Source organism: Penicillium waksmanii (genome assembly GCF_028829765.1).
Source record: "Penicillium waksmanii strain IBT 27052 chromosome Unknown utg000008l:1.0-5622682.0:1.0-5626561.0, whole genome shotgun sequence".
NCBI lineage: Eukaryota > Fungi > Ascomycota > Eurotiomycetes > Eurotiales > Aspergillaceae > Penicillium > Penicillium waksmanii.
The window spans coordinates 2,743,496-2,770,676 of NW_026643254.1; the positions used below are offsets into that span (position 1 = coordinate 2,743,496).

The following is a 27,181-nucleotide window of genomic DNA, read 5'->3' on the forward strand; positions in this document are numbered from 1 at the left end:
TCTCCCTCCACCCAACTGCTGACGTCCCCATACGTGAGATAACATAATGCTTATGTACCCACGTAAGGGTCTCATCACCGATCCATACTCCCAAGAAGACATCATCATACAAGACGATCAGTACCCGCCAGAGCTGCTCGACGATTCTGTGCAGTACCAACAGTCCTGCTTGCAACCACCTTTCCAATATCAATCTCAACCTCAGTTCGCCTCTCCGCCCTCTTCCGCGCCTTCTTCACCCACCTTTTCTTCTCCGACCTTTTCTATCCCATACCCCCCCCCACCACTACCGATAGCCAGTCTTTCGGGGCTGCTTCGATGACCCCGGCTTCTTCCTATAACCCATCCTTTGAGATTCAGGGTCCCAACTCGCCTTCTCACCAATACTACAACCCCACCAACAACCCATCCCAATACTCGCAATATTATACGCCCATGTTGGCCCAACAGCCCATCGCTGCCGGCAACCAAGGTTGGGACAGCAACCTTCAGCTGCTGAGCCCTGCACGAATTCCTTTCCCGCAAAAGCAGTCGCCTAATCAGTCCGTCTCGCCCAACCACCACACTCACCAACGATCCAACAGCTCGTCCAAGCCGCTGCCGACTCCCGTGCAGACGCCCATTCAGAACTCATTTCTGGCGGCCCCCTTCCAGAACTACGACCCGTCAACCCATGATGGTAGTGCGCTGGAGGCTGAGTCTGCGATGAGAAAGGCGATTCTGGAACAGCAACAAAAGCACCAGCAATCACCACCACAGCAGCAGCAGCAGCAGCAGAGCGAGTACTCCCACTCGCTGGCTCCCTCAGTCTCGACTGTGAGTCACAACTCTCCGGTGACTCCTCAGACTAGCCTAGACGACCTCGACGATTCGAAGATGACCAATGGTGAGACCCGATTTCCTGATTTAAACCGGTGGATGGACGAGTACTTACAAATCAACGAAATTCCAGAATATGCCAACAACAGTGCTATGTCTATTGGAATTCCCAAGCTTGACCGAACCATCTCCGATATCTATCAGGACGAGCTTTACAACCCCGCTATCATGGCCGCTCCGATGGGTCAGAATATGATGACTTCCCGCAACACCATCGCCGATCGACTCCAGGCTGCGAACCAGGGCCACATGTCTGCCCGCTCCAGATCTCCCGTGATGAACATGAACATGAACATGAATATGAACATGAACATGAAGCGCGAGCGATCCCCCTTCCGCCAGAACTCGCCTTTTGCCGGTGACATGAACTCCGCCCCTCTTCAGCCGCAAATGACCACCAGCGTTCCCATGAGCATGGCTCCCTCCGCCCAACCTATTGATCTCAAGACCATGTCCCCCAAGGATGCGGTCCTGGACTTCAACGAGGGTGAGGATGCCGCAATGGCTCCTCTGTTTCCCCCTCAGCAGGCCGACTTTAACTTGGGAGACGCCCTTGGTTTGCGACGCGACAGCGGATCGATGCGCTCTGCGCAGCCGATGACTACGATGGAAGCTTTCCCTAGCCAATACGCGACTGTCTCGCAGCCTCCGTTCACATTTGCCCCGCAGATTCAACGCCCGCAGCAGAACCTTTTGCAGCAGGCGCCCGATTATTCGGCCTCGATGTCGGGGTTGCCTCGTGTGGAATCAAATGGCAGCGACATGACCCCGCAAGCGCAGGCCAAGCTACCAGGCTCGGATCGAATCAGTCGTCCTAGCAACACCACTTCGGATGCGGGTACATACACCTGCACCTATCATGGATGCACCCTCCGATTCGAGTCTCCATCGAAGCTCCAGCGACACAAACGCGAGGCACACCGTCAGACCACACCGGGCGGTCACTTGATTACCCGCGACACCTCACTACGCAACTCTCAGGCTGGGCCCCACAAGTGTGAGCGGTTGAACCCATCTACTGGCAAGCCTTGCAATTCAATTTTCTCCCGACCTTACGATTTGACCCGCCATGAGGATACGATTCACAATGCGCGCAAACTCAAGGTCCGGTGCCACTTGTGTACTGAGGAGAAAACCTTCAGTCGCAATGATGCCCTGACGCGGCACATGCGAGTGGTCCATCCTGAGGTGGACTGGCCTGGCAAGCAACGTCGACGGGGCAGGGACTGAGCAAGCCTCCAAACTCACACCACACATAACTTCAGAGGATCATCACCATGACGGTAAACCTTCTTCTGGAGTATGCAGTGTTGCTCAATGACATCATGTCCACCCAAATCGAGAATGGCCCCACATCGGTCCCAGATCGTCGGTGCCCTCTTCCGTTTCGGGATTCGCGGACCCCCCCGGGATGGCGGCCTTATTGCCTGAATACCCCCCTCCACTGACGTCAGAACCCCCCCCGTCGAGCTGGAGCTTCCTTTCGGCTGACGTCGATTATACGTCGATGATCGTTCCCGCAACCGCATGACGCAGCCCCCCCTACCTCCCCTACCTATCCTGACGTGTGCGGGTGATCTTGGCACCATTGATTCCATGTTTGATCCTGGGACATTTTTTATGATCCATTCAAAAAAGGGACAGCAAAAAAAAGCAATGTATCTGTGTGTTATGGGGCTGTCTTGAGTGTTTTTCTCGCTTGCGGTTTTTTCATGTCTGTTACGACCTCTCATTGTCATGCTGTATTATTATTATCCATTCTGCGACTTGCGATCTTTTTGTACGATTTACGCGATGATGTCTCTTTGCATTGGCTGGTACCTTTTTTTGGCCGCGGTGTTCTATATGGTTATGGCTTCAGTACAGTATGTTTTTGGCTGTATAATATGGAAAACTGTATATTATGGGAACGATGGATTGTTTTATATCCATAGAGTTGAAAAATATCTACAACATTTCTTCATGATTTTGATTAAACTTGAACTACTGTAGCTTGTCATTTGTAGCTCCTTCCCTCCTCCTCCTGCAGCCTTGCCCTATCTTGCCCTACCACCCCCCCCCCCCTATCCATACTAACCCCAGTTTCACCCCTATCGTCATGAAACAGCCCAAAGTTCTCCACCGGGGGCATGGATCCTTCGTACATACATACATAGATGAGGGACCTACCGACTTAAGCAATCCCGACACCTGCATAGGAAAAGCCCCCACCCTAGCCGCCCGCGGAACAACGGGCGCAAAAGCCACAAACTAAAAAGAAAAGGACAATCTCCAACATCTCACTGGCCGGAACACACCCGACATCCCCGTAACTACTGTAAGTACATGCCTCCTCGCAGGATCGATCGACTACCGGAGGCCCCAAAAAGAAGTGAAAGAACGAAAAAATTTCGAACCCCTGCTAGGTCATGCAGCCATCCATTTCATCCCGCATATGTACATGTGTACGAAATCCATCCCATTCAACGATAGCGCTGGATGTCAGCGGGGATGGGATGGGATGGGGTGGAGGGAAGTTAAGCGGACCCATTGCCAAAATTAAGATACTACATACTATGTACTAGTACTCTCCCTATCCCTACTCGTATGGAGCAGATGGGGGGCAGATGGGGCGCAGATGGGGGGCAGACGAGATGAGATGGGGCTGTTGGCGTTTCTCGGGTCCCCGAATTCAGTAATTGGAATTGAACGGCGCTCATCTTCCTATTCAATCATCCGATAAGGTGAAACGCACCGCGGCTATTATATCCAGATCCCAAAGCTGAGTAGGAGATAGGGCCGGGGGCAGAAGGGCTCCACTGCCGCTCGTTAGTGGGCTTATGTACCACTTCCTTAAGTGGAACATTTAGTTACAGTGGATTGACATACGAAGTACGGAGTACTAGTACATACTACTAACTAACTCTACAGTTAGTGTAGTCTCCGTCGATAGGCTGTACTCACTTACTCGACTCAGAGCAGAGTGGAGTAAATTGGATTGGATTAGGACCCTCCCTAACTCTTTCTATAGTCCCCGCTTTCCCGCTTGCTCCACTTCCTTTTCTGCCGATCGCTGGTTTATCCCTGCGAGGGTGATAACCTATCGGGGAGCACGACTCAGGGTACCCCGTAATCTACTGTAGGTAGGGGTTCACTTCCTTCCCTCCCCCCTCCTGGAGGCTTGCTGACGCAACCTATCTGGGGTGCGGATCGGCGATTTGCTGGATGTTGCAATTGAATTTCGTTAGTACTTTTTTTTCCCCACCAATGGCTTTGGTCTTTTCTTGGACCCCTTGTCCCCTTCTCTCGGTGTGAAATGATAGGGTGGAAATTGTTGGAAGTTATTGAGTCTATTATATCACCAGGTCACTTCGGGTATCATCCCATCCATTGAATGAGGGAGGAGAGGACGATGATCTCTCCACGCTCTGCGGAGAAGGGTGTACGCGGAATGTGGAGACTCAGCCCATGTCACGCTCGTGATCTTTGAGATCAGAAGGTACAAGCTGACAAGTAACGTTTAGGGTAAAATGCGATAGGATGGGTTTTGGAGGATGCTTCGTGGGTAAGGTGGATTATAGTGGGGAATCAATCGTAAATTCCATCTTGGCCGTTCGGGTTGCTCTAGTAGTACATAGTATATGTCCATAATACTGTACGTATGAAGTACTTTCTCTCCCTCTCGCTCCCGGCCCCTTTCAGCTCCAATTGGGTTTCCAGTGCGAGTCATCATTGAAAATGCGTGAAATTAGCTTTGACTTTTTACTTTTTCTTGGCCCTGTTGTTTTCATGGTGTGAGCGTGTCAACTCTTCATGTGGTGGAGTCTTGGGCGTGTGTCTACGGTGTATACATTGACTCCACAGTGGAGTTTGTGGCTTGCTTTAGACAGACATTTGGACATTTGGGGGGGGGTTCGCATTGTTGACTGTAAGGTGTATTCTGTTGTACGACGTGTCCGTTATCGATAGCGGAAAAATGGGGCCCCTTTCGTATTTCGTGGTATGTGGCGGTGCTGCCCGTGTGTCATGACTCAGCATTTATCTTTCAGACACGGATGCACTATTGTCTGTTTTGGGTTTAGTGGCTGTTACATGTTGTGGAGCTTTTGTTCGAGAAGTGACTTGCGTGGCTGGCATGTGGCATGAAGCATGTGGAATGTGTTGCGCAAGTGTGTCACTTCTAACAAGCCATTTTTTTCTATTTATAGATGAAAACGGATGGGCGTTGTTTTTTATCTTCTTGAGTGTGGTTGATGAGTCTTTTCCTTTTTGAGGAGGCGTTGAGGTGTAGGATGAGGGAGATCGTCGATATGGACTCGTCGTGGGGTCCGTTTACTAATAAATCCAAGACAATATGCGTATGCGGCTGAGGTATACTTAGAATTTTATCCGGGTAAGTGAGACAAAGTTTTAGGTTGTTAGGGTTGCTGGTGTAAGATTCTGTTTTTGATGACTATACAAATTATACAGATTCTACCCGGACGTAATGGAGTTGGCTGTTTGATTTGTATTAACAGGATTTACCATCTTCCACAAGACAACTACGCCATCGCTGTCTTTGTTAAATGACAGCTATATTTAGAGAGATTTGGGTTGCGAGGGCATATTGCTGTAAGAAATGGCTCGGTGAATAATATTGAGTTACACTTTGATACTAGGCCCATTGTTGTCATGCGAATAGACCATATAGAATTTCATATGCCCACCTCATGAATCAAACAGATTATGAGATATGCGATGGCGATCATCTTCCATCGAAATTGTTTCTCATATTGACATATCTTTGATAGCCGATGATGTGAACATTCGGTCGCAAGGCCCTTTTTTGCATTCTCGAATGAATTCAGGGCCTCCTAGATGAGTCAGGTTGAACAGTAACGGCCCGAGCAGCAAGCACCTTAGCAATGGAGCATAGAATCACGCCCTGGCTGCTTCCCAAAGTCCAGCTCGCCCCATCCACGATATCAATTCTCGGCATCAGCGTGTGAGAGAACCATCCCGATGGTATTGGGCGGTTTAATTTGGATCCCTGACCTCTCAGTATAAATCCGCGAGATTGGAGAAGATAACTATTTGTCGGACTGGGCTAAACCGGTGGTCTTAGTCGGTCAACGTGGAGAATAGCTTTTCAAAGTATGGCAGGGCATCCAAGCGACCTTGATCCCTGATAAGGCGGCCAAGAAGCACATCGCGGTCGCTCAAAACCGTCCTCTCCATCGTGGACGGGGTTTCTAGAATAAAAAGGCTTCCGTGGTGATCGGAAAGGGACACGACACTGGCAGCAACAAGTCCAATGTGAATTTTTTAGAAAAAGATAACTCCAAAAAAGCAAAAACAAAACATACAACAGCAGGGATTCGCATGTGGTCACCCACCATACTACTAACCTGCCGGCGTGTGGCTTAAGTACGGCTGAGCGGACGGGAAGCCCTGTTCTCCACACCCTATGGTCGTATGTACTGGGTGTTCTCTGACAAGGAAATAGATATCGAATATTAATATCTTAACAACACATCTAGGAGAATATAGCATGGAGAGGGTTCAGGAGCATGCAAGATGTTTAGATGGTTGAAAGAATTGCTAGGGAAATTCAGGCTGATCACCCTCGGCGGCTGGGCTTGGGTTGGTGCCTTTAATTTTTTGGAGTTCAAAACATTCAAGACCTAAAGATAACCAGAAATTCTAAGGTTCGACAAAATATATATAATTGTCAAACATAACTACCCAGGTGTAATGGGGGTTTTAAGCGTTAGTCTCCTCTGAGACCAAATATTGGCACCCATCATGGCCAGAATACCTGGTCATTACCGAATTATCCATATCTGAAATTAGTCGCCTTAACTACTACTAGTCAGAATCCAATTTGACTGAAAATAAGTCGATTTGCCCAAGTGGATTATCTCAACACATTTCCCTTCACAAGCAGCTCCCTAAGGAAGTACACCTTTCCTTGCTTCATCATCCAACCTTGAACATTGCGGTCCCATTTTTCAAGATTCCAAGGTTCCCTACAATACACAAGTCCTTTCGAGCCCAAATCATGGCAACATTGAGCCAATAACGGTCTGAGTTGAAGCCCAAAATCGGGTGGTTCTCACAAGGCTTTGCCATGAGAAGAAATACCATTGGGACTTCTTCACCTTGCGCAGTGTCAACAGTGAGAATCTCTTTGGAAAAAATCTGCTGCCTTGACGGGTATCTTTGACCATATTCGTGTGCGGCACAGAGCAATGAACCATGATGTCTTCGGGTTTTTATTGTCACCCGTTGGAGCTTGGAACCCATAGAGATATCTCAATATTCCAACCAGAGCCCAGACTTAATTACTCTTTACTCAGGAAGTCCCTCCTTATTTTGCTTCCGCAAGCCCAGACACGCTGATAAACATTTGTCGGATTCTAATTGAGCTGCACCCGACGCATCTTCTTGACGTAGTCTGGCTCGTCGGTTTTGGATTGGTCGTTGCCAGCCGGGGCATTCCAAGAGTTTGCTGACCGTGTGTCCAGTTTCATATGCTTTTGTGGCCCTTGAACTGGCTCATCTAATCTGCCAGAGAATCCTCGTCGTCGTCGACCAATAGCCGGATGTTGACTTGGAGGGGGGAGGGGGTGTGTCTGCACCTATCTGGTTCTCAGTGGCCTACAAGACATGTTAGCCTGTAATGTATCTTCACCTGAACCAAAGCTAGCCAACAATAATGAATTTAATATATGAAATGGTCAATGATAAATCGTGTAGGATACTTTGATTCGGAAAAGTTATCAAATTTAGTTTACAGAGAATCATGCATTGATCCACGTCGCAGAGGTGTAGACCACAAGTGCAATAAAACAGTGGGAGTTAAGCCTACAGAAGGAGGCAGCCGAAACTCAGGTAGCGAATTCACCGTTAATAAAAACCTTTATCGTCAGTCGTTGGTTCGAAAAGGTTTAAAGGAGAGATTGAGAGTCGACCCTCGACTTTTGGTGTTTTGACCTCTGATTTCAACTAACAGGGACAAGCGCAGCCCAAGAGCCATCAACTCAGCAGCTACATATACGATCTAATACACAACCTGCCAGGGGCTGCCCTTCCATCCACGCAACTGTAATAATTCTAGTATATTCCGGATATAGCCCCTTATCAGTGATTATCTAGCACATACGACCATAGGGTGTGGAGAACAGGGCTTCCCGTCCGCTCAGCCGTACTTAAGCCACACGCCGGCAGGTTAGTAGTATGGTGGGTGACCACATGCGAATCCCTGCTGTTGTATGTTTTCTTTTTTTGGAATTCTTTTTGTATCTTCTATAACTAGGACTGTAAGCTTGTTTTTACATCTGAGCTAAGATATCCATCAGAGATAATTTCCAATCAACTCATTGGTCTTGTTCCAAATAATGGCGGAAGCACCGTTTCCCTCCAATTTCCCTAGAAGCCCATCGAGCTGCAATATTTCCAGCTTATCACCAACACAGAAAAGAGACCCTTTTGTCGTACCGTTCACGGTGAGCCCTTTCTTCTGCCCCTCTGTCAAGGCGATACCATTCCCACCATACTGAGAGCTAGTCATCACATACATAGAACGTTCTCCCACCTCCTCGGGGCTGCATCGGGTGATATCTGAAGGGGCATTGGGACCTCCTGCCGCTTTATCCTCGCTCCATTGATTACCCCAGCATTTTTGGAAAATCTCAGTAGAGAAAAGACCTGGGTGATGATGGATGAAGGTAATTTCACTGTTTTCTGGCCGCTCGGCGAGTCGTTTGAGGCTAATAGAGGTCATGGTCGCGCTGTGATGGGCATAGCTTTGGACACTGGAGTGTCCTGGTTCCTTTAGCTCAAGGTTGTCCAGATACAAGTCGGTTGTTTCAAAACCCGTGCCGAGAACATTCACAAGTCGGGGAGAATACTGACCAGTGCCAGTATTAAATGCTGCCCGAAGAAGTGGGAGCAGGCCTTGAATGAAGATCTGACGACTGTAATATCCCACAGCGGTTGCAAGCTCCCGCCCCTCAGAAGTTTCTAAATCGGCTTTGTTAGTAAGTACTCAACTGGATTGTTGGTAGTTGACATACCTTGGCGTCCAAGAAATCAGCAGAAAGGCAAAACAAGTCGATGTGTTCCTCACGGCGAAGGATCTCATCCGTCAGTCGCTTTGTCTCTGCCATGAGAGAAACTTGGCCCTCTAGGAATATCAACTCGGCAGTCTTATTCGAAGCACGTAAATAGCACAGAACTGGCCTGAATTCTTCCTCATTTCGACCGACAATGTAGGCCTTCAGAGGGGAGCCCTGATTGACGAATTGCGTCAAGGTTGCGCGACCAATCCATGAGGTTCCACCAATAAAGACGGCAATTTTTTGCAAGGGAAGCGCTGGTGAGCTGGGCATTGGAGGCTCTAAGAGCGAGGCCATGGCAAGTATATTGAGCAATGTTATTTATTCGAAGAATATATTGGAAGCACCTTCCTTCATTACCTGAAAAAAAATAGCCCGTTTTATATAGAAATCGTATACAAAGCTCCGAGAGCAAATTCGGATGTGTGTGATAAGTCGAAGATCAAACGGTCCTCCATGTCATGACAAATCCATGATTTCTAGTAGGTGAAGGAATCTTGCAGCCACGAAAGTCTCCGCTGGTAGAAAGCTAAAGATAGCTAAAGCGATTGTAAAATAGTGACGCCGCATCCAAACAGTCCCGAGTCCCGAGTCCCGAAAGATGAGTATAGTGTGCCGGACGGACGGACGGACGGAGAGTCAATGTTTCGGGCTCACAAAAGGCCGGATCGGAGGTGAACCCCATAAGTGTCAAGCCATTGTATGCAAAGAGAACTACTTAGGAGACATCAGAAGTGTGTTGTATTAGATACTCAAGTGGTTTTGTAAATTAATTCAGAGTATCTCAAGATGAATTGAAGAAACGAGCCGAGGACATGACAGCCATTTACGACAAATGTAATACTGAACATGAAAAGAGTGGGGAGCTGGATTGGCTTTCACAATATGCAAGGAATTGTACCATGTCTTATTTTGGACTGCGTGCTGAATACGAGGTACCTTCCGAATTCCGTCCGTTAAAATGCGGGGTTCTTTGCGGACAGTCTACTACTCCTACCCACACTTGGCGCTGGAAAAACGCTCGGGGTTAATAGAGCACGAGCGAGAGCCGAGACATATTCATTATTCATCCAAGCTGTATATAAGGGACACGCTATACGGTCTATCTCACAGGAAACTGAAAACGCTTGACTGATCAACGTTGGAACTCAAAATTGATACAGCATGCTTGTCTTGATCGCTGGTATCACCGGGTTCGTCGGTATCCCGTGTGCCAGGTCCGCATTTGCACGAGGTCTCAAAGTTCGGGGCCTAGCTCGCAACATAAACAATCTCCCGGAGGATGTTGGGAAGCGGCTCGAAGGCTTCGAGACGTTGTCGAGCCCCTATGACATCGCTGCAATGGACCGGGCCACAAAAGGTGTTGATGCCATTATCTGTACCTTTGCTGGCATCCCTGAGATGTTCATGGAATCGCAATTGTTGCTCATTCGGGCAGCAGAGCGAGCTGGAGTGAAGGTACGTAGCACCTAGCCCCCTTATGAACAGCTGGCTAAGTGATTTTGAGATCTTCCACGCTACCTCATGGAACTACGACTGGACACTTGCTCCTGGTTCACACGAGCTTTACGACGACATGCGGGGCTTCGCCCACCACGTGGCGCTCAGCTCGACCATCAAGCCAATTTACATGTTCACCGGCGCGATCGTGGAGTACTACTTTAAGCGAAGCCGATATGATTGGAACCCGGACACCAAGACATTCAGCTTCCACGGGCCTTCGACATTCCCCACCCGATATACCACCACAGAAGACATCGGCAACTATGTGCTTGAGGCGATAACTGCCCCGGATGCTGCTGATGGGGGCTTTGTTCGTGTTCAGAGCTTCGAAGCCTCCCCGGAGGACATCGTCAAAGCATACAATGCTGCGAGAGAAGGCCGCACCACTGCTAAGCTTAACTGCCTAGGGTCATTGCAGGACGCAGAGGATAAATTGACTGAGGGAAGAGCTAGAAATGGGAAGGGTGGTTGGTATAACTTCATTCGGTATATCTATCAATATCACATCCCGGCCCGCTCTTGGGATTATGAGCCGGTGGATGTTGCGCGCTTCCCAAACGTCAAGCAAACTAGCTTGGAGGAATTCTTCCGTCGCAACCCTGACGTATAGTTGTGTTGAGGTGTGAGTGCGTCAGACATCTAGGTCACCGGGCCGTCCCTTCCGTATCTAGATAGCTTGGCTCTCCTCTATCATCCGATCATCACTTTCATCCGTTTCTCTCCTTCGCATAGCCGTAAGCAGGTTGAAACACATCGTAGCGACTCTTGTTCGAGTTTGGACAGGTCGTGTTGCATAAAGATATGTGACTAAGGTCCATTTTGCAATTTTTTCATAGTAGAAAAGTTCACGAGAATAAATTGCACTCTGGCTATTCGAACATACCTAGTGTGCTCTGTTTACACGTAAAGACCGCGGAGTGTACCAAGGCCCCCACGGCTTTTTTTCTGATGCTGGCGATTTGGCCAGCACTGTAACAATTCTCGCAAAGTGACTAGCTCTAGAAGTTTCGAAATTTTTGTTCAAAGAATAACTTAGAACCAACCGTATCCGTGGATCGCGTTCGTTTCCTATGTCGGGCGGAATGACGGACGGAACGGACGGACGGGCGCCGGCTTTTTCGACGACAGCCCCAATTTCATTATCTCACGACTTCGGGTCACATTACCTTACCCTGCCAGCTGATTATCAACCAATTTCCGGTGGTCATGGCGAATTGCAGACTTAGGAATGATAAAACTTCAGCAGTTGCAAACTCAGAATCGCGATGAGCTTAAAAGGAATAGATCATGCCTATTTCCCTAATCATGCTGGCATCATTGTGAAGTATTGCCATTCTTTCCAATCTACTGCCTGAAAGATCAACGAAGCCATCTCACTTCTGACTCACTATGTCAAGCTCATCCCTGGTCAATTACACTACTGTCACCCGCGACATCGACGCGCCAATCGGCCAAGTTTGGGGCCTCGTGGCAGACTTCGGCGCTGAAAAAGCATGGTATCCAGGTGCCAAGTCTGTATCTCTTGAAGGGTTCGGACTAGGCAGCGTCCGCACCTTCAACTATGTCTATCCGGCCGGAAAGAATAAGGGCCAGGAATATATCTTCTCCGAGGAGCTTACAGAGTAAGATGCTTCCAAGCACTCCATGACTTTTCAGGTCCGAAGGCCCGATTACCCTGACATGGTCGCCTTTGGAACAACTGTCTTAGACTCACTCGGACCTAACAAGACCCGTTTCCGCTGGATTGCGGAGGGTTCGCCCTTGCCTGATGAGTTCATGGCAGTTTTGCGAGAGGATCTCAATGAACGGTTCGATGGGCTTATTGTTGCTATTGTCAATCAGCTAGTCTAGGACTAGCGAAATGATGTCCGAGAAGAAAGGAGAAACGCTGGATATTTCGAGCTCGACTCAGAGGGGGCTATATCATGATGTAAAGTAATTCGTGTCTAGTGTGTTCCGAGAGCTTGTGTTGTCAACAAGAATGTGTCTACTTTGACCATTATGTGGCCTTGAAATAACTAGATCAAAGGCAAAACGTTGTTAACTGGTCACAAGTTAGCGAAATGTAGTTTTGGAATCCTGCTAATGTGCTGCCTAAGTCTTCTCAATGACAATCTCAGTCGTTTTCCAGATCTGGGCCTCCTGGCCCCTGTGCGAACCTCTTCGATGTTGTTTTTGGCCCCATTCTGAGGACGACGGCTCATTCTCGTCAATTGAAGCGGCCGATGTGCATGGACTTTTATGCCTTTCGTCCATCTCAATTATGCTTTCCTCGCTTTCGCCGATAGGTTCCATATCGTACATCCTAGTAAATGCACGAGATGATCGAGTTTCTGATCCGGCGCGAGTCCGATTTGTAAGTGGCCCAGGGGCACTGGTGTTATACTGAGGCGTGGTTTTGGTTTGATTCGATGTTGACTTGAGAATACTGAGAGTTGAGCGGGCCAAGGACCATACGAAGGGGGCATTTGTTATCCAAACGCCGATTGAAGCTTCACGCAAGTACCAGAATTGGTAACTCGTGTCGTAGATGTCGATAAAGGTGAATATTTTGGAAATGACAGCGCAGAGAATCTGCAATTCAGAAAAAAAAGAAAAAAAAAAAGGTCAGCATACATCATGCAAGTGAAGATACCAACAACGTACCACCACGATACCCATTGAAAATATCACCACGATCGGAAGCTTGGATTGCCACCGTATATGAGTTCGAAACAGCATCGGTAGAATCACCAGAAGGATCGCAATATCCGAGCTAATATTGAATATGACATGTATAATTTCGAAGCGGAAATAAGTGGCGCATTCACGCTGAGGCGGCGGCAATGTCCAGTATCCAGAGACGGGGTGGCAGTTCAAAAACAAGGTCAATTCGGTGGCTATCCACCCAAGCGCGGTATAGACGGCACAGAATCTGACCCAGCGCTGTTCCTTAAGGTTTGATCTAAGACTTGTTGGATTTGGGCGTGAGGAATGGATGAGATGAACTCACGTAATTCGAAAATAAACCAGTAGCATGCACGCCTTCAAACAATAGATGGTGCATACTTGACACTAGAAGGGCGAATCAGAGGCAAAGCTTCGCGATTTGTTCAAGGCCACTGGCACTCACATGCTCTGAGGCAAATTCAATCTTTGAGCCCAAGATCCGCTGTTGGATTTCATGGGCAGTAAATGACTCAAATTGACCTGGTTCGTACAAGGTGCTTCCATATTTAGTGATCTCGATGTTGGTGACTACAAACGCAGTGTAAAAAATCTGCACAAGACATTTAGCCTCATTCGATCAGGGAGGGCGGATTTGGAGAAGGTAATTCGTACTATTGCCACGAACATCAAATAATCCTCAACTTGAAAGTGAAATCGCAGACGCTTGTACCGGGCATATCTGTGATAGTCAGTGGTCAATTCATTTGAGGCTGAGCCAGAAAAATGTACTGACAGTCGTAGGACGAAGAACCATATTCCTATACTGTACATTACCCATGACTCGACAATTAAATCATGTATCGAGCCACCACCCTGGGTCGACATCTTTTGCGTATGGGAACGGTGATTCTCCCTTTGCCAAGCTACACCGGAATTTCAAGAACACCATCAACCAGTGGGGGGAGCAATTGCGATTGTTTTGATAATTATAGTCCGTGTAGTCACTCGACCCACCAAAGCCGGGAAACGGCCTCATTTCCCGGGGCCGGGACCAATTCACCAAAGCTAATTTTGAGCATTGGGGGCCGATGGAGCCAGTAACCAAGGTTGGATATCCTTTTCCTAAACATAGATTCGCCGATACCTTGACCCATTTCAGGGGCTGGGATTCGGCTGAGTGTCGTGTGAAATTTGAGGCTAGAATTTTCAGCTTCTCTCTACCTTGAGTAGGTGGAAGCGAGTAGTATCTTGAGACTGGCTACCGGCTCTCGCCACCCAAATTGACTCCGTGCTTCTCCGATGAAGTCGGGTAGAGAGTGGAGAATAGATTCATTTGCTTTGTGAAGCACGGACGAGTAAATCACAAGGTGCGGAGTATTCCGACCGGATGTTGCGTGTCGAGACATGGCCAGGAGAGCCAACAGATAAACTCACCCGCAGAAGGATCCTTAGGTGCTTATTTGAGTTTACTACTGTATGCAAGTATGCAGGGATTATTTTTTTCTGGGACTAACCAGGCCAAGTAGGGATCAACAAGGGGGGAGGGGGGCTGCATAAATACTCGGACATTTTCAGCGTGAAAGGGATGCCAGAATTATACCGTGAACGAGGAAAAGACCGTGCATCTCAAGGTAACAGTGAGCTTTATTATAAGACCCCATGCAGAGTTGGGGTACTCTGTAGATTCGGGTGAAATGGGGCTGGGCCTGGAATGCGATCGCTGCAAGTGGCTACGAGCACCAGATTCGTTACCACTCATTTTCCACCACCAATCAACTGTGGAGTGCACCTCGCTGTGCACTGGAACAAGGCTAGTGGCGCTGCTAAGCATGTTATAAATGTTAAAATCGTGGGGGGCCAAGCCCTGGAACGGGCCGGGTCCAGGAGGTACACCCAAGCGAAACCACCTTCTCCCACGAACTCACGGACTTGCATGTCCACCCCGGCCCCTCTTGTTGTTGTTGTGTCCGCGAATTCGGCCCCTTTGTTACATTCGTCTACGGAGACTCGGCCCTGGCCGAACTCTCTAACTGCGCTTCTCAAAAGTCTCGTGGTTTAAACTTTCTCATTCCCGTCTCCGATCGTCGTGATCAAATTTTCTCAAGATCTTGATCTTAATCGACGCGCTTGCTCCCGCTCACTTTGAAAAAAAAAGAACAAGAAAAAAATTCACCCACGATGGAGCGAACTGGGGGAGACGAAGAGAAGAGTCTTCAGCATGCGCCAGCGGTTGAATCGCTGTCACCAGAGCCAAGCTCGTCGTCGCATTCGCCGAAAAATGCGTTTGAGCGATTGAATACCCGCCTAGCACAGTTCGAGTTCTTCGAGTCGCGTGGCATTGAGCGCGTCCCACTTGAGGAACGCAAGCCCAGGGTGACGTCGGCGGATTATATGCAGATGGCTCTGCTGTGGTTCAGTGTGAATATCACGGCGAACAACATGGCCGTTGGTATGCTCGGCCCGGCAAGTTACGGGCTGGGATTTGTCGACTCGGCTCTATGTTCCACTTTCGGTGCTCTACTGGGGGCCGCGGGTGTCGCATACATGGGAACATTTGGCCCAGTCAGTGGGAACAGAACTATGGTATGTTTTTGAGCTCACCGCGCACTTATCAACCAGAATATGGATACTGATGTAGTCAGGTTGTGGCTCGATACTTTATGGGATACTACCCTAGCAAAGTATGTGCTCTATTGAACATAATTATCATGCTCGGATACGGTATGGTCGACAGTATTGTGGGCGGACAAGTTCTCTCTGCTGTGGCTGGCAACAACATGACCGTGGCTGTCGGCGTGGTCATCATTGTAGTTGTCACTTGGATCGTGGTCCTATTTGGCATGCGTCTATTCCACATCTACGAAAGGTAAAGAAACGATCGCATTATTCTCTAGCCCGGGTTCACTGAGATACTAATGAAATCATTGATAGATGGGCCTGGATCCCTCAACTTATTGCAGCTTTCGTCCTTGTTGGTAGCGCTGGCCCCAAGTTTGACACTTCGATCGTATCTACAGGCTCTCCGCAAACAATCGCCGGCAATCGCCTCTCCTTCTTTTCGCTCTGTCTTTCCTCATCTGTCGCTTGGGCCCCGGCTGGTGCCGACTTTTATGTCTACTTTCCCCCCAGCGCAAAGAAGTGGAAGACCTTCACCATGACCTTCCTCGGTACTGGCATGGCCTTGACCTTTGCCAACTTAATTGGTGTGGGCCTTGGCTCAGGCACGGCCACTCATCCCGACTGGGCAGCGGCCAATAGCATTTCCGCTGGCTCATTAATCCTCGCTGGCTATAACGGACTCGGTGGCTTTGGAAAGTTCCTAGGCGTCCTGGTCTCCATGGGGCAGATTGCTAACAATGTCGCTGGAACTTACTCTGCCTCCTTGGGCTTCCAGATGTTAGGTCGCTATCCGGCTAAGCTTCCTCGGTGGTTCTGGACCTGCGTTGGTGTCATTATTTACCTTGTCTGCGCTGTAGCGGGCCGAAATTACTTATACGACATTTTCGAAAACTGGCTTGCGCTTATGGGCTACTGGGTTTGCATTTACCTTACAATAGCTCTAGAGGAACATCTCATCTTTCGCCGATCAAGAGGGTTTGATTGGGAGGCCTGGGCTGATCGCTCAAAATTGCCTCTCGGTCTTGCTGCACTGACAGCCTTCTTGATTGGCTGGGCTGGTGCGATTGTTTGCATGAACCAGATCTATTTCACCGGCCCGATCGCCAAGATGGTTGGTGACAGTGGCTCGGATCTTGGTATCTGGGTTGGCTCGTCGTGGGCCATGTTGGTCTATCCGGGTCTGCGCTGGTTAGAACTGAAGAAGTTCAACCGGTAAGTGAAACATGACCGAGGCTGTCTGGATATCTAATTGATACTCTAAGATAGATAGAAATAGTGCTTTGAATGATGACGACTATCAATGACAATCTGATTTGGCAATTCCAGGCGACCTCGAGAATGTAGCCAAGACCAACCAAAGGGAAAAGAAGGTGTAGTTATTGCCACAGTATCAGCAAGCAAGCTCGGTTATCCTCAAAAGTCTAAAAATATAGTAGGATACGCGCACTATTGTAATATGAGGGCGCCACTGTATCTGTCAACAGGAACGGTCTGCCAGATGAGACAGAAGAGATTGCCGGTCCACAAGATCTGTATACCTGCGAGGCTGCTGGGACTATTGCCTCTTTGGGCTGCTGGGACTATTCCCTCTTTTAGTCTAGCTGTCCTCACGGGGTTTCAAAAGTGGCATGCTCCACAATATCTGAAATGTTGGAGAAACCACGTTTGATAAAAATGAGATCCCTACAACGTATAGGCTCTTGCTCATTTTGGCCATCTGATCATCGTTCTAGGCCATAAGTTCCGCGTAATTCTTACTACTACCACTGTATATTTACCAGAGTTTCTCTAGACCAATTGCCAGATTGTAGACACCAAAAGACTTCTAGCATCTCTTGAGTCGCCGGAACAAATTGAGGTAACACCAATCCTCTAGGTAGGTTTAGCTCAAAGACGTTGGATTATGAGAGAACAGCTATACAGACTCCTATGCGTCTCCTGGTACAATTTTATCTTCCTGCATAAGCGTGCTCACTGGGTCAAAATAATCTTTTATCTCGAGATTATTTTGATCTACTGAGCTCCCATCCCCGGCTCTCGGGTAAACGTCGCTTAATTAAGCCAATGCAGGGCATACTCAGAAGGAAGTGGCCGTTGAACAAGGGACTAAGACAGAACAGTTTCTACCCCTTCATTCCACCCGATTGCTTACACAATGAAAGGGTTTCATGGTATGCTAGGGGGACCAAGCAGAAGTTTGAGCATTCAGAGCCTATGTGAAGAAAATATAAGTACCTTGTCCAAAATTTGGAGCCTACAGAGAGAACAATTCGACCCTTTTATCCATATAAAAGGAATCTACTTAATCTGAGATAAATACGCGGTTTTGAATATTACCTGCCAACCGCCAACATGTGGCTTAGGGACAGAGGGCTTCGACAGTTGAATCTTGGCATATTTCTCATGTTCTCAACCTCGGCTGCAAATGGATTCAGCGGCGGCTTGATCAACGGTTTACTTGTTCTCCCACAGTGTGAGCCTCCCCACGAGTTAGATGGTCCTTGGGAACTGAAATGACTGATATTACCATTCAAGTTGCCGTCTTCACACGGGAATTGAGTCCCCAAATGCTAGGGCTTGTGATCGCTGCAGGCGGGATCGGGGGAATAGTCTCTTACATACCGGCGTCCTATATTGCCGATATCTTTGGTCGAAAGGCCTGTGTGGGACTCGGGTCTATCATCATCATCGCAGCAGCGGTAATTCAAGCCGCAGTTCCGAATATCTGGGTGCTTTTGAGTTCAAGAGTTCTGGCTGGAATAGGGGTGGGAACTGCTTCTATCGCGGCACCCTTGCTAGTCACAGAAATAGCTCACCCACGAATGCGACAAACTGTGACCGCACTATACAGCTCTACCTGGTATTTAGGAGCCATTTCGTCTGGAATTGTTACTATCTCGACGTTGAGTATACCAAATGATTGGTCTTGGAGATTACCCTGCCTTTTGCAGTTGATTTATCCTGTCCTCCAACTATTCGGGCTGCTGTGTATCCCCGAGAGTCCTAGATGGCTGGTTTCAGCTGAAAGGAAAGATGAGGCTCTTGAAATTCTAATCAAGTATCATGCAAATGGGGTCGCTGGGGACAGCGGCGTTGCACATGAGTTTGAAAAAATGTGCTCATTAATCCCATTAGAAAAGACATTGAACAGAGAGGGCTGGAAAAAGTTTGTATCTTCTCGAGGGTATATTCACATACTGGCCATATGTATCTTGGTTGGGATAATGGAAGAATGGGCTGGTAATGGTAAGTCATGGCTAGACCAGCTCGGACACGGATGGTTATTAAATGATTACAGGGATTATATCATATTATCTTGCTCCAATACTTGGATCCATTGGAGTCAAAAATACTATGGATCAGGCCTCTTTAAACCTCGGACTTCAAACATGGAACCTATTGCTCTCTGGGGTGGGATCATTAGCATCAGAGAGATACGGCCGCCGAATATTATGGCTACTATCCACTAGTTTTATGCTAGTATTCTTGACCGTGATAGCAACATTAACGGGACTTTACACAGAAAAGGGGATATCATCTGCTGGAGTTGCCGTCATTCCCATGCTATTCCTCTTTTTCGCTGCATACGACATTGCGTATGCGGCACTGTTCTTTGCCTACCCGGCTGAAATTCTTCCATTTGAGCTACGAGCAAAAGGTCTGGCTGTAACCCTTTTGGCGGATTCCATTGGCGCATTTTCCAATCAATATGCCAATCCGGTGGCATTTTCGAGAATGAAATGGCGATACTATTGTGTGTTTTTAGGATTTCTATCCTTCTTTCTTTTCTCGATTTACTTCTTCTTCCCTGAGACAAAAGGCAGATCATTGGAAGAGGTATCGCAGATATTTCACAAGAGAACATATACTGAGCAAGACGGAGAAAGTAAGAAGGAGCCAGGGATAGAAGAAAGTATGAAGGTGGTCCGCTGCAATGTGGTCTAAAGGAGCAATAGACGAACCGGAGAATGAAAGTAGATATCTGACATGGAAAAGTAGAAATGAAAAGAATTTACGGCAAGGGAGTGATCAAACACCACTAGGATTCTTCAAGATACGCTATTCCTTGTTCATTTAGTTCGCCCTAGTGTGAGACGGAACTATTTTCACATAACACCATTGTTCGGATTTTGATGAAGACGCCGGAAATAACTTTACCCTATGGACCTCTAAATGTGTTATATAGACTAGCCGCTGATTTATACGGGGAAAAGAGAGAAGAAAAGGCACAAAAAGACAATATAGTACATTATTATGATAACTTTGCTTCTACCAGATTACCATCTAAGGTGAAAAAAGATAGAAAAAAGCCTTTGCAAAAACATACAACAGCAGGGATTCGCATGTGGTCACCCACCATACTACTAACCTGCCGGCGTGTGGCTTAAGTACGGCTGAGCGGACGGGAAGCCCTGTTCTCCACACCCTATGGTCGTATGTACTGGATATCTCTGTCAAGGAAATAGATATCGAATATAAATTATAGTGAAGCTAGGGATCTTCTTTATTCACATAAGAACAATTTGGGTAAAATAGTCTCTTTCCACCTGCGACCAGGGAGTGGGCAACTAGATAATCGGGATCGGCCCGAGGGCATTTGGAAATGGGCTAGATGGAAAATGCGATGGATAAACTTTGCATGTAGCTAGTTATCTGTTAACATGAAGTACGTGGCCCTCTTAAGGCTTGGAAATTTTGATCGACGTCATCGGATTTTCTTTTTCTAAATGGTAAAATTGTATCGATCGAATGTAACATAATTGCAGGAAATACCATAAAGAGTTCAGCTAAGAATGGTGTACAGCATGAAACCAAGTCCGAGAATATTCTATGGACAGATACAGTGTTTGTGGAATCGCGTACAAAACAATACTACCTACTAGTACTCTTCGAGGGTCTTCTTCGCTATTTGGGTAGCTATGTCCGTATAAAACGTGTCTATTTGCTTTTGGCTGATTTAATCAAGTACCAAGCATGAAATAGCAGGAGGAACAAGAAGCTAGATCATGCACCGATGATTGTACTTGAGAACTCAAATATTGACGCATACAAATTCACGCAATTCCATGGCGTACATCAGTGATGTGCCCAGAACAAAACACCAGCACGACCTCACAGAAGTCCGATAACCACATCGCCATAGATTTGAGCGTCTAAGTCAAGGCGGACCTTGGCATGAAGGTTAAGGTGAACCTTGATCTTCAAGGCGCCTTTCTCATCCGGATCGTTGAGCAACTTGCCGGGCATCTGAAGGCCAGCGCTGGAGATGGTACCCTCTCCACCGTGAACGAGCGCGCCGCCTCGAGTGGCGCCATTGGTGTCATCGTCCGACTTGCCGCGGCGGCCGCCAACGGGACGAGACTCGGAGGGAATGCTAATAGACGGAGTGGGAATATCAGCTGCGGGTGTGCTCGAAACGGGGGTCTCGGATTTGCTTGGGACAGCAGACTCGACTGTTGGGCGGCGAGCGGAAACGGGTCGAGCAGGAACAGGAGCAGAAGCAGCAGAGATAACAGAAGGAGGCTTCACGGGAGAATTGGGTGAAGTAAATGGATTGAAAGGCGCAATTGCAGATGGCTTTGGAGGCCCAGTGATAGGCTGGGCAGGACCCGGCCGCGATGGGGCTTTTTCGGGGTCAGATACAACCGGGGTTCCCGGCTTAGGCTCGGTGGGATTGGGCCGCGGGGGACTTGTTTCAGGATCAGATAAAACTGGAGCCTCCGGCTTTGACTCGGGAGTCACAACCGACGGAATCGAGTCGATTGAAGTTTGGGTTGTCAAGGTATGCGTGGACGAACTCATTGTGCCACTGTGAACACCTGCGGAGGAAATTGAAGATGGCGACTGTTTCTGCTTCTGCTTCTGCTTCTGCTTCTGCTTCTGCTTCTGCTTCTGCTTGGCCTTTCCCGACTTGCTTCTGAACATGAGGAAGATAAGGGGAAGATGGGATCTAATACCTGGCAACAGGGTCAGACATTCTTGTAGATTGCGAGAAGGTCTTCGATATCTAAGTGATAGGAGAGATGTGTGATGTATTGAACTGTATGATGAATGATGTGTATTGAACTGTATGATGAATGATGTGGTTAGTTGAAGAGGAGATGAGTGAAAAAAGATGTGTTTTTGCTCGACCTGATGCGGCCTTTTCTATACGGCGCTGGGCCGTCTCTAGACCATGCAATATGCGGTTATATAGACCAGATAATGTCTGCCAGGTGGGGCTTTCCTGTTTTGGCTGCCGCCGCTTTTATGAGGGCGCTCAGGCTCAGGCTCAGTGAGTAGATTTCAGCACGGGCTCAGACTCAGTGATCAGATCAGTGGTGTCATGTGATGGATGACCTATGCTCACTGATCGCTCAGAATTGCTCAGTGATCACTCGGTGCTTAGTCACCCCATGTTGTTTATCGTCCAATCAGGATTTGTCTCCTATCGTATCTCTAGCTATTCCCGAATTAGTAAGGCCTATAGGGTCATTTATTCTGTGACAACTAGCGCCCTCATGCTTGTAAGCTGAGTGTCTCCGTTTAAACGAAGAACTGCGTCATTCCTGCCCACCGCATCAAAAACGGGACTGAGCCAGCTTTTCGGGATAATTCGGTCAAAAATTATTCCTCTATCATGTATTTCTTCGAGTTTGTAATCTCTCAGATATAAAAGGTAGACCCCAATCCCCCTTCAGCATTACATGAACTATCCATCCCCCATCCACTTGTCCGTGCCAAAATTCAATCCTTTCCAAGGCGTTTTCTATTCAACCACAAATCGAAAAAATATCTGATTATGGGCGAAAAGCCTTTTTCGCCAGGCGTGATGATAGAACCAAAGAAAGGCGGCGTCTCCAACGGCAGAAGAATGGCTATCTCCCTTGTGCTTTCAAGGAGGAAGATGCAGTTCGAAACAAAGATAAGAAGATCCCAAAGACCAAAGAACTACATCAAGAAACTCTGAATCTTTGGTTTGAGTAGGTTTAAAAACATATTATCATAATCGACAGCAAGGCTGACTTCTCCCTAGCTTTACGGCAGACCCAGAAAACGGATTTCAAGATTACAAAACTGTTCCAGGTTGCCCGCCTCCGAACCATGAAATGGTGAAGGGATTTATTCGCTGGTATGCGGACTCTACTATTGGCCGGCTCAGCAATAGCGGGAAACCAACTGTGAGAACAACTAAGGCGTGCGCGGAGAGATTTTTCGGTGGGTTTAAAGAGGCTACCAAAACTGAGGTCCCTGAAATGGATCGAAAAGAAATATACGCTGTGAGTTCCCTCTTGCCTCTTTTTCCAGACAAGCTTTGACACTGTTGACGATGGGGTGCAGTGGATAAAAAATACATTAACGAAAGATGGTCAAGTCGTGAATGAGAAAAAAAACAGAAATTCAACTTCAAAAGAGACGACTTTTTAAAGGTAGTTTCTTCAATGTGGCAGGCTGATCACAAAAGGTTTATTCCTGGGTTGATCAAAATTCAAATACTGTTTGCTCTACAATTATATCTTTTCACAGGAGCAAGAGTCGGGTCTTTCATGCCTTCTGATGAGAACAAAGGAGAACGAGGTCTGCGATATGAAGTAAGTAAATCATATCTTGAAATGTTGTTCAATTCTAAACCATAATGTGAGCACATCAATTTGGTCCTGTTCCCTTCACCTACTGCTCAATGGGAAGTTGGATGGAGAGTCAATCAGGCTTGGCTCAAGAATAATCGAGATCCAGAATATACAGTGTATGTTGGAGAAGTCCTTTTTGTTTGTCTCAGAAAGCTAAACTACAATCAGTTTTGGAATTGGCATTCGTGACAGCAAACGATCACAATTCGCGTCTGGCGACCTTCTTCTTGGACTTGCACTGGGACATGGCGCTCTTTTCGGAATTGAAACCAAAGCAGATTTGGCAAAATATGATCTATCCAATGGAGAAATACCATTGCGATGGAAAGAAAGCTATTTGAAAAAGCCCATTTTTCGGAATGTGACAGCCGACGGACCTCAAGATATCCCTCTCACGAACAAAGACTTCTATCATTATCTTCACCTGATTTTTGACGCGGCTGGATACAGTGAGCACCCAACAATACATGATGCACGACGAAGTCTAGCCAAAGAAGTTGAAAGTAAGTTATTCCAATATTAAATCCCCTGTACATAGTCTGGTTACTGACGCTCAACACAGAAATGTATGGCTCCGCGCCTGTCTCCCAGATTCTAGCACAACGAGACCCAAAAACATTCCCAGAGCACTACCAAGCCCACTGCTCCTCTATAGATACAGTCTCAGCTGTGCTTGATGAGGAAGTTCAAACAAAACATATTGAGTATTTCCAAGGCTACGGTCAATTTTGTGAACCAGGTGTGCCTCTTGAATTGCCTGCTCACGTGAAGGAGGGTATTTTGATGTTACCCGAAATGGTGGAAATGAGAACAGACATCCAAATTGCTGAAGAACGCAAGGACCAAGAGAAGCACCAGTCCATGAAGCGGGAATATAGAGAGGCATTAGCCCGGCAACGTCGTGTTGACCTAAAGAAATACCAAGATTCATGGATACAGGCAAAAAGAGATCAAAATATTCTGAATCGGGGAAAGGGGAAGCCTGTACAAGTGGTAAAGGACATTTGCATACGTGCTCAATACCTAATCATGCCAGAGCTTGCACACATCGCAACCACCATGTCTTGTACAACTGAGTTGACCTTTGAAGAGAAACTTTCTTTTGTGGAGGACCTCCATACAATATGCTCCCGCAAAGAGGATGTTATTTACCTTCCCAATGAACAGCCAATTGAAGGTCTTTGTCCCGCAAACGGCTGTCAACTTAAGATTGAAAGGTGAGTCGCCGTTATTTCACAATGACACAGCTTCTGATACAGACTATCACAGACTTGCGAAGGGTGAGAGAAGCGCCCACATTCATGAATGCATTCGACATGAGAAAGGACTCGCCCTTCAAGTTCCTGAATCGCGGCTACGTTTTTGCTACGAGTGTATGGAATGGTTTCTATTACACCAATGGCAGGATCATTGCACTACTCACCTCCAATTATGGCAAACTCAGCACTGCGAAGTTGTCAAAATGATCTGGTGTGGCATGTACCGGAGTAGACGTCGGATATGGCGCATATACCTCATCTCAGTGGTTCGAGGAGTCTTAGAGCCTCCAAATACCGAAGAGATAGAAAGGGATAAGAGCTCCTTGACGATGTGGCCGCAAAAGAAGGGTTCGTGCTTTCTGCTTTCCTTCTTCGCACTACGGAGAATCCAGTTCCGGCACGGCGTTCGCTGATGTATATCGTCAAAGTCCAGCCATTAGTGGTGGACCTTCAGTGTTTTTGGCTGAGAATTATACACAACATCCGCCCTACTATCGAAACCTTCAACATAAACCACTTGAATCCCCTGCATCGAATCCAACAGGGCAAAGCATTCTCTCAGTGCCTTCCGCACAGTTCTCGAGAAGGTGGTATCCGGGGAGCTACAGACCTCGGCATTCTGGAAAAGCATCGAAAGCTCCTCCGCAGCACTGCGGATAAGGGTAGTCGATCGCAGTAGGCGCCATAATTCTCGCGGCAGCTTCATCAGCCTTTTTCCAATGGTCTCTCGTATCACCTTGACATCCTAGATTAGCGTTAGCCTGTGACAAGTGATGCGTATATTTGACTTCCGACAAACCTAGGCTCCGGATGTTTCGCAATAGAAAAAGTCCTTGCCCTTGGACTCGTGTAGCAAATACGTTCAAATGCGGGATATTGTCGAGGGCAAGAGCAAATCAGCAGCCAGACTAACGTCCATCAGCGCTGGTGTCTTTCGGAGGAGGCTCACGTATATCGGAAGAAGGACGTCCTCGTGCGTTTGAAGGGCGGACTCCCAGATCCGGCACACTCGCTCTGCCAGTCCATGCCGGTCCATTAGCCATCGCCGATTGCGATTGAATTTCCCCTCTGTAAAGTTATAACCAAGTTTGAACGGGTAAATCGAATTTGTTCCAGAGATTAGCACGCCGTGGACATAAATCCTACCAAGAAGGTTTTGGTCAAATAGCAGGTCCCCGTGGCTTGTCTCGACAACCGAGGACGGGTAGGAGAGGCCTCGAATATCCTACGATATTTGTAGCCACTGAAGAAATTCTTCAGGTGCCACCGGCCGACCCTGGGTGGTGCGTCCAGGGCCGATGAGCACGGCAACATCTCGCTCGGGGTGGAAGCGTAGTCCAGCAAAATCTTCGGCCCAGTCCGTCTGAGTGGAACTTGATTGGCGCGATGGGGTGATGGTACAATGGAGGCGAGACTTGCATGGCTCCCGCAAATAGAAATTCCAGGAACACCGGCTGGCCGCCACTTGCAACCTATACCCATCCCGGGACAGAGCCACGGCTGCCAGCTTGAGTCCGTCGCCGTGGGAACCCGCCAGCTGGTTCTGGTCGCTCTTGGTAGTGAAGCCCAACTGGAGAGACTCGACGGAAAACTGCATGCAGGCGTTCGCCAAAATGATTCGGCTGGATTTCTTGTCGTACTTGATGAATCCTAAGGACCGGCGACCCTCGGGGTCCGCGGGGTCTGGTACCAAGACGTCGTAATGATCGCAGGCGTCGACGAAGTATGGCCGGAAGGCGATTCGATCGATCTGGAACCGTTCCAATATGGCGTCCTTCCTGTTTTATGATTGAGCCTAATGATCCGATGAGATGAAGGATACAAAATTTACCAATTCTGATATATTTCCCGAAAGGCATCGGCAGAGGTCCAGTGACTCACGTAATGAGGAGAAACGCCGAGCGAGACAATTCGCCGCGAATGCACAGCAGTTGGAAATGATCCTTTCTGGCACTGAAGGAGTTCGCGTTCAAGTTGCTGATTCGCGTCAGTCATCTCGTGACTATCGTCACTGGAGTCAATTTCCATGCGGTCGGCCATCCATTTGCAGGGAGGTAGATGTCCCTGAGAATCTAGGCTCTTTGTCGACTATTTATATCCCGTCCGTCTGTAACTCTAGCGCATAGCTCTGGCACGGTAATGCATGGCCAGCTGGATAACGGTAACCAACGTCATGATATCAAGATAGAGCTAAGCAAAGGATCTTGATGGGAGAACGATGATCAACCACCACCTATCGTGCGGCCAATTGCGCTATCCCTTCCACCTAGATATGTGTATCATTCTGGGCCTTGCCACAGATCTTTCCATCGCCGGCTGACTTACGGATGGTAGGCTTTTGATCATATATGGAAGTCTTCAGTCTTGGCCTTGCGACGATTCTGCATCGTCGATAGTCGGTGCTCAACATTACGCAACAGTTACACGCAAGTTGTCAACAAAAATCAATATCTTTACAGAATTGGGGCATGCATCAATTAAATTCAAATTATCTTGTTGAGATGAGTCCACGACACGCTGTTTCTGGCCGACTCTGCAGACTGACCGCGGTGGTAGATAGCCTTTGGCTACGTCAATTTATTTA

At 47.8% G+C, this 27,181-nt stretch overlaps 9 protein-coding genes across 9 annotated transcripts, besides 2 other annotated features; 6 read left to right on the top strand and 3 right to left on the bottom strand.

The window, feature by feature from the left end:
• Nucleotides 1-46: 46 nt before the first annotated feature.
• N7481_009340 (stress-regulated transcription factor RPN4) lies at nt 47-2,109 on the top strand (the record flags this gene model as incomplete). The annotated part of the gene is made up of 2 exons (XM_057268559.1): nt 47-204; nt 297-2,109. 2 exons carry the CDS (start codon nt 47-49, stop codon nt 2,107-2,109), a joined length of 1,971 nt encoding a protein of 656 aa, XP_057119236.1.
• Nucleotides 2,110-8,194: 6,085 nt separating this feature from the next.
• N7481_009341 (uncharacterized protein) lies at nt 8,195-9,254 on the bottom strand (the record flags this gene model as incomplete). The annotated part of the gene is made up of 2 exons (XM_057268560.1): nt 8,195-8,851; nt 8,916-9,254. 2 exons carry the CDS (start codon nt 9,252-9,254, stop codon nt 8,195-8,197), a joined length of 996 nt encoding a protein of 331 aa, XP_057119237.1.
• Nucleotides 9,255-10,121: 867 nt separating this feature from the next.
• Nucleotides 10,122-12,311, top strand: N7481_009342 (NmrA-like family protein; the record flags this gene model as incomplete). Its single annotated transcript, XM_057268561.1, has 4 exons — nt 10,122-10,415; nt 10,465-10,946; nt 11,858-12,082; nt 12,125-12,311. The coding sequence occupies 4 exons, from the start codon at nt 10,122-10,124 to the stop codon at nt 12,309-12,311; spliced, it is 1,188 nt and encodes a 395-aa protein (XP_057119238.1).
• A 243-nt stretch (nt 12,312-12,554) lies between these two features.
• Nucleotides 12,555-13,994, bottom strand: N7481_009343 (uncharacterized protein; the record flags this gene model as incomplete). The annotated part of the gene is made up of 6 exons (XM_057268562.1): nt 12,555-13,034; nt 13,107-13,404; nt 13,453-13,514; nt 13,573-13,719; nt 13,782-13,848; nt 13,903-13,994. The coding sequence occupies 6 exons, from the start codon at nt 13,992-13,994 to the stop codon at nt 12,555-12,557; spliced, it is 1,146 nt and encodes a 381-aa protein (XP_057119239.1).
• A 1,293-nt stretch (nt 13,995-15,287) lies between these two features.
• N7481_009344 (purine-cytosine permease family protein) lies at nt 15,288-16,944 on the top strand (the record flags this gene model as incomplete). Its single annotated transcript, XM_057268563.1, has 3 exons — nt 15,288-15,692; nt 15,752-15,975; nt 16,041-16,944. The coding sequence occupies 3 exons, from the start codon at nt 15,288-15,290 to the stop codon at nt 16,942-16,944; spliced, it is 1,533 nt and encodes a 510-aa protein (XP_057119240.1).
• A 1,136-nt stretch (nt 16,945-18,080) lies between these two features.
• N7481_009345 (uncharacterized protein) lies at nt 18,081-19,673 on the top strand (the record flags this gene model as incomplete). Its single annotated transcript, XM_057268564.1, has 3 exons — nt 18,081-18,180; nt 18,264-18,974; nt 19,027-19,673. The coding sequence occupies 3 exons, from the start codon at nt 18,081-18,083 to the stop codon at nt 19,671-19,673; spliced, it is 1,458 nt and encodes a 485-aa protein (XP_057119241.1).
• Nucleotides 19,674-19,982: 309 nt separating this feature from the next.
• Nucleotides 19,983-20,017: a sequence feature (Protein overlapping with rRNA (N7481_009346, KAJ5975639.1) was converted to a misc_feature.).
• A 43-nt stretch (nt 20,018-20,060) lies between these two features.
• Nucleotides 20,061-20,214: a sequence feature (Protein overlapping with rRNA (N7481_009346, KAJ5975639.1) was converted to a misc_feature.).
• A 626-nt stretch (nt 20,215-20,840) lies between these two features.
• Nucleotides 20,841-21,653, bottom strand: N7481_009347 (uncharacterized protein; the record flags this gene model as incomplete). The annotated part of the gene is made up of 1 exon (XM_057268566.1): nt 20,841-21,653. The coding sequence occupies one exon, from the start codon at nt 21,651-21,653 to the stop codon at nt 20,841-20,843; it is 813 nt and encodes a 270-aa protein (XP_057119243.1).
• A 1,163-nt stretch (nt 21,654-22,816) lies between these two features.
• N7481_009348 (uncharacterized protein) lies at nt 22,817-23,135 on the top strand (the record flags this gene model as incomplete). The annotated part of the gene is made up of 2 exons (XM_057268567.1): nt 22,817-22,987; nt 23,016-23,135. The coding sequence occupies 2 exons, from the start codon at nt 22,817-22,819 to the stop codon at nt 23,133-23,135; spliced, it is 291 nt and encodes a 96-aa protein (XP_057119244.1).
• A 14-nt stretch (nt 23,136-23,149) lies between these two features.
• On the top strand, nt 23,150-24,711 carry N7481_009349 (uncharacterized protein; the record flags this gene model as incomplete). Its single annotated transcript, XM_057268568.1, has 5 exons — nt 23,150-23,299; nt 23,351-23,454; nt 23,507-23,841; nt 23,901-24,555; nt 24,618-24,711. Coding segments are annotated over 5 exons (1,338 nt in total), but the record flags the coding sequence as incomplete, so codon positions are not given.
• Between the last annotated feature and the right edge of the window lie 2,470 nt (nt 24,712-27,181).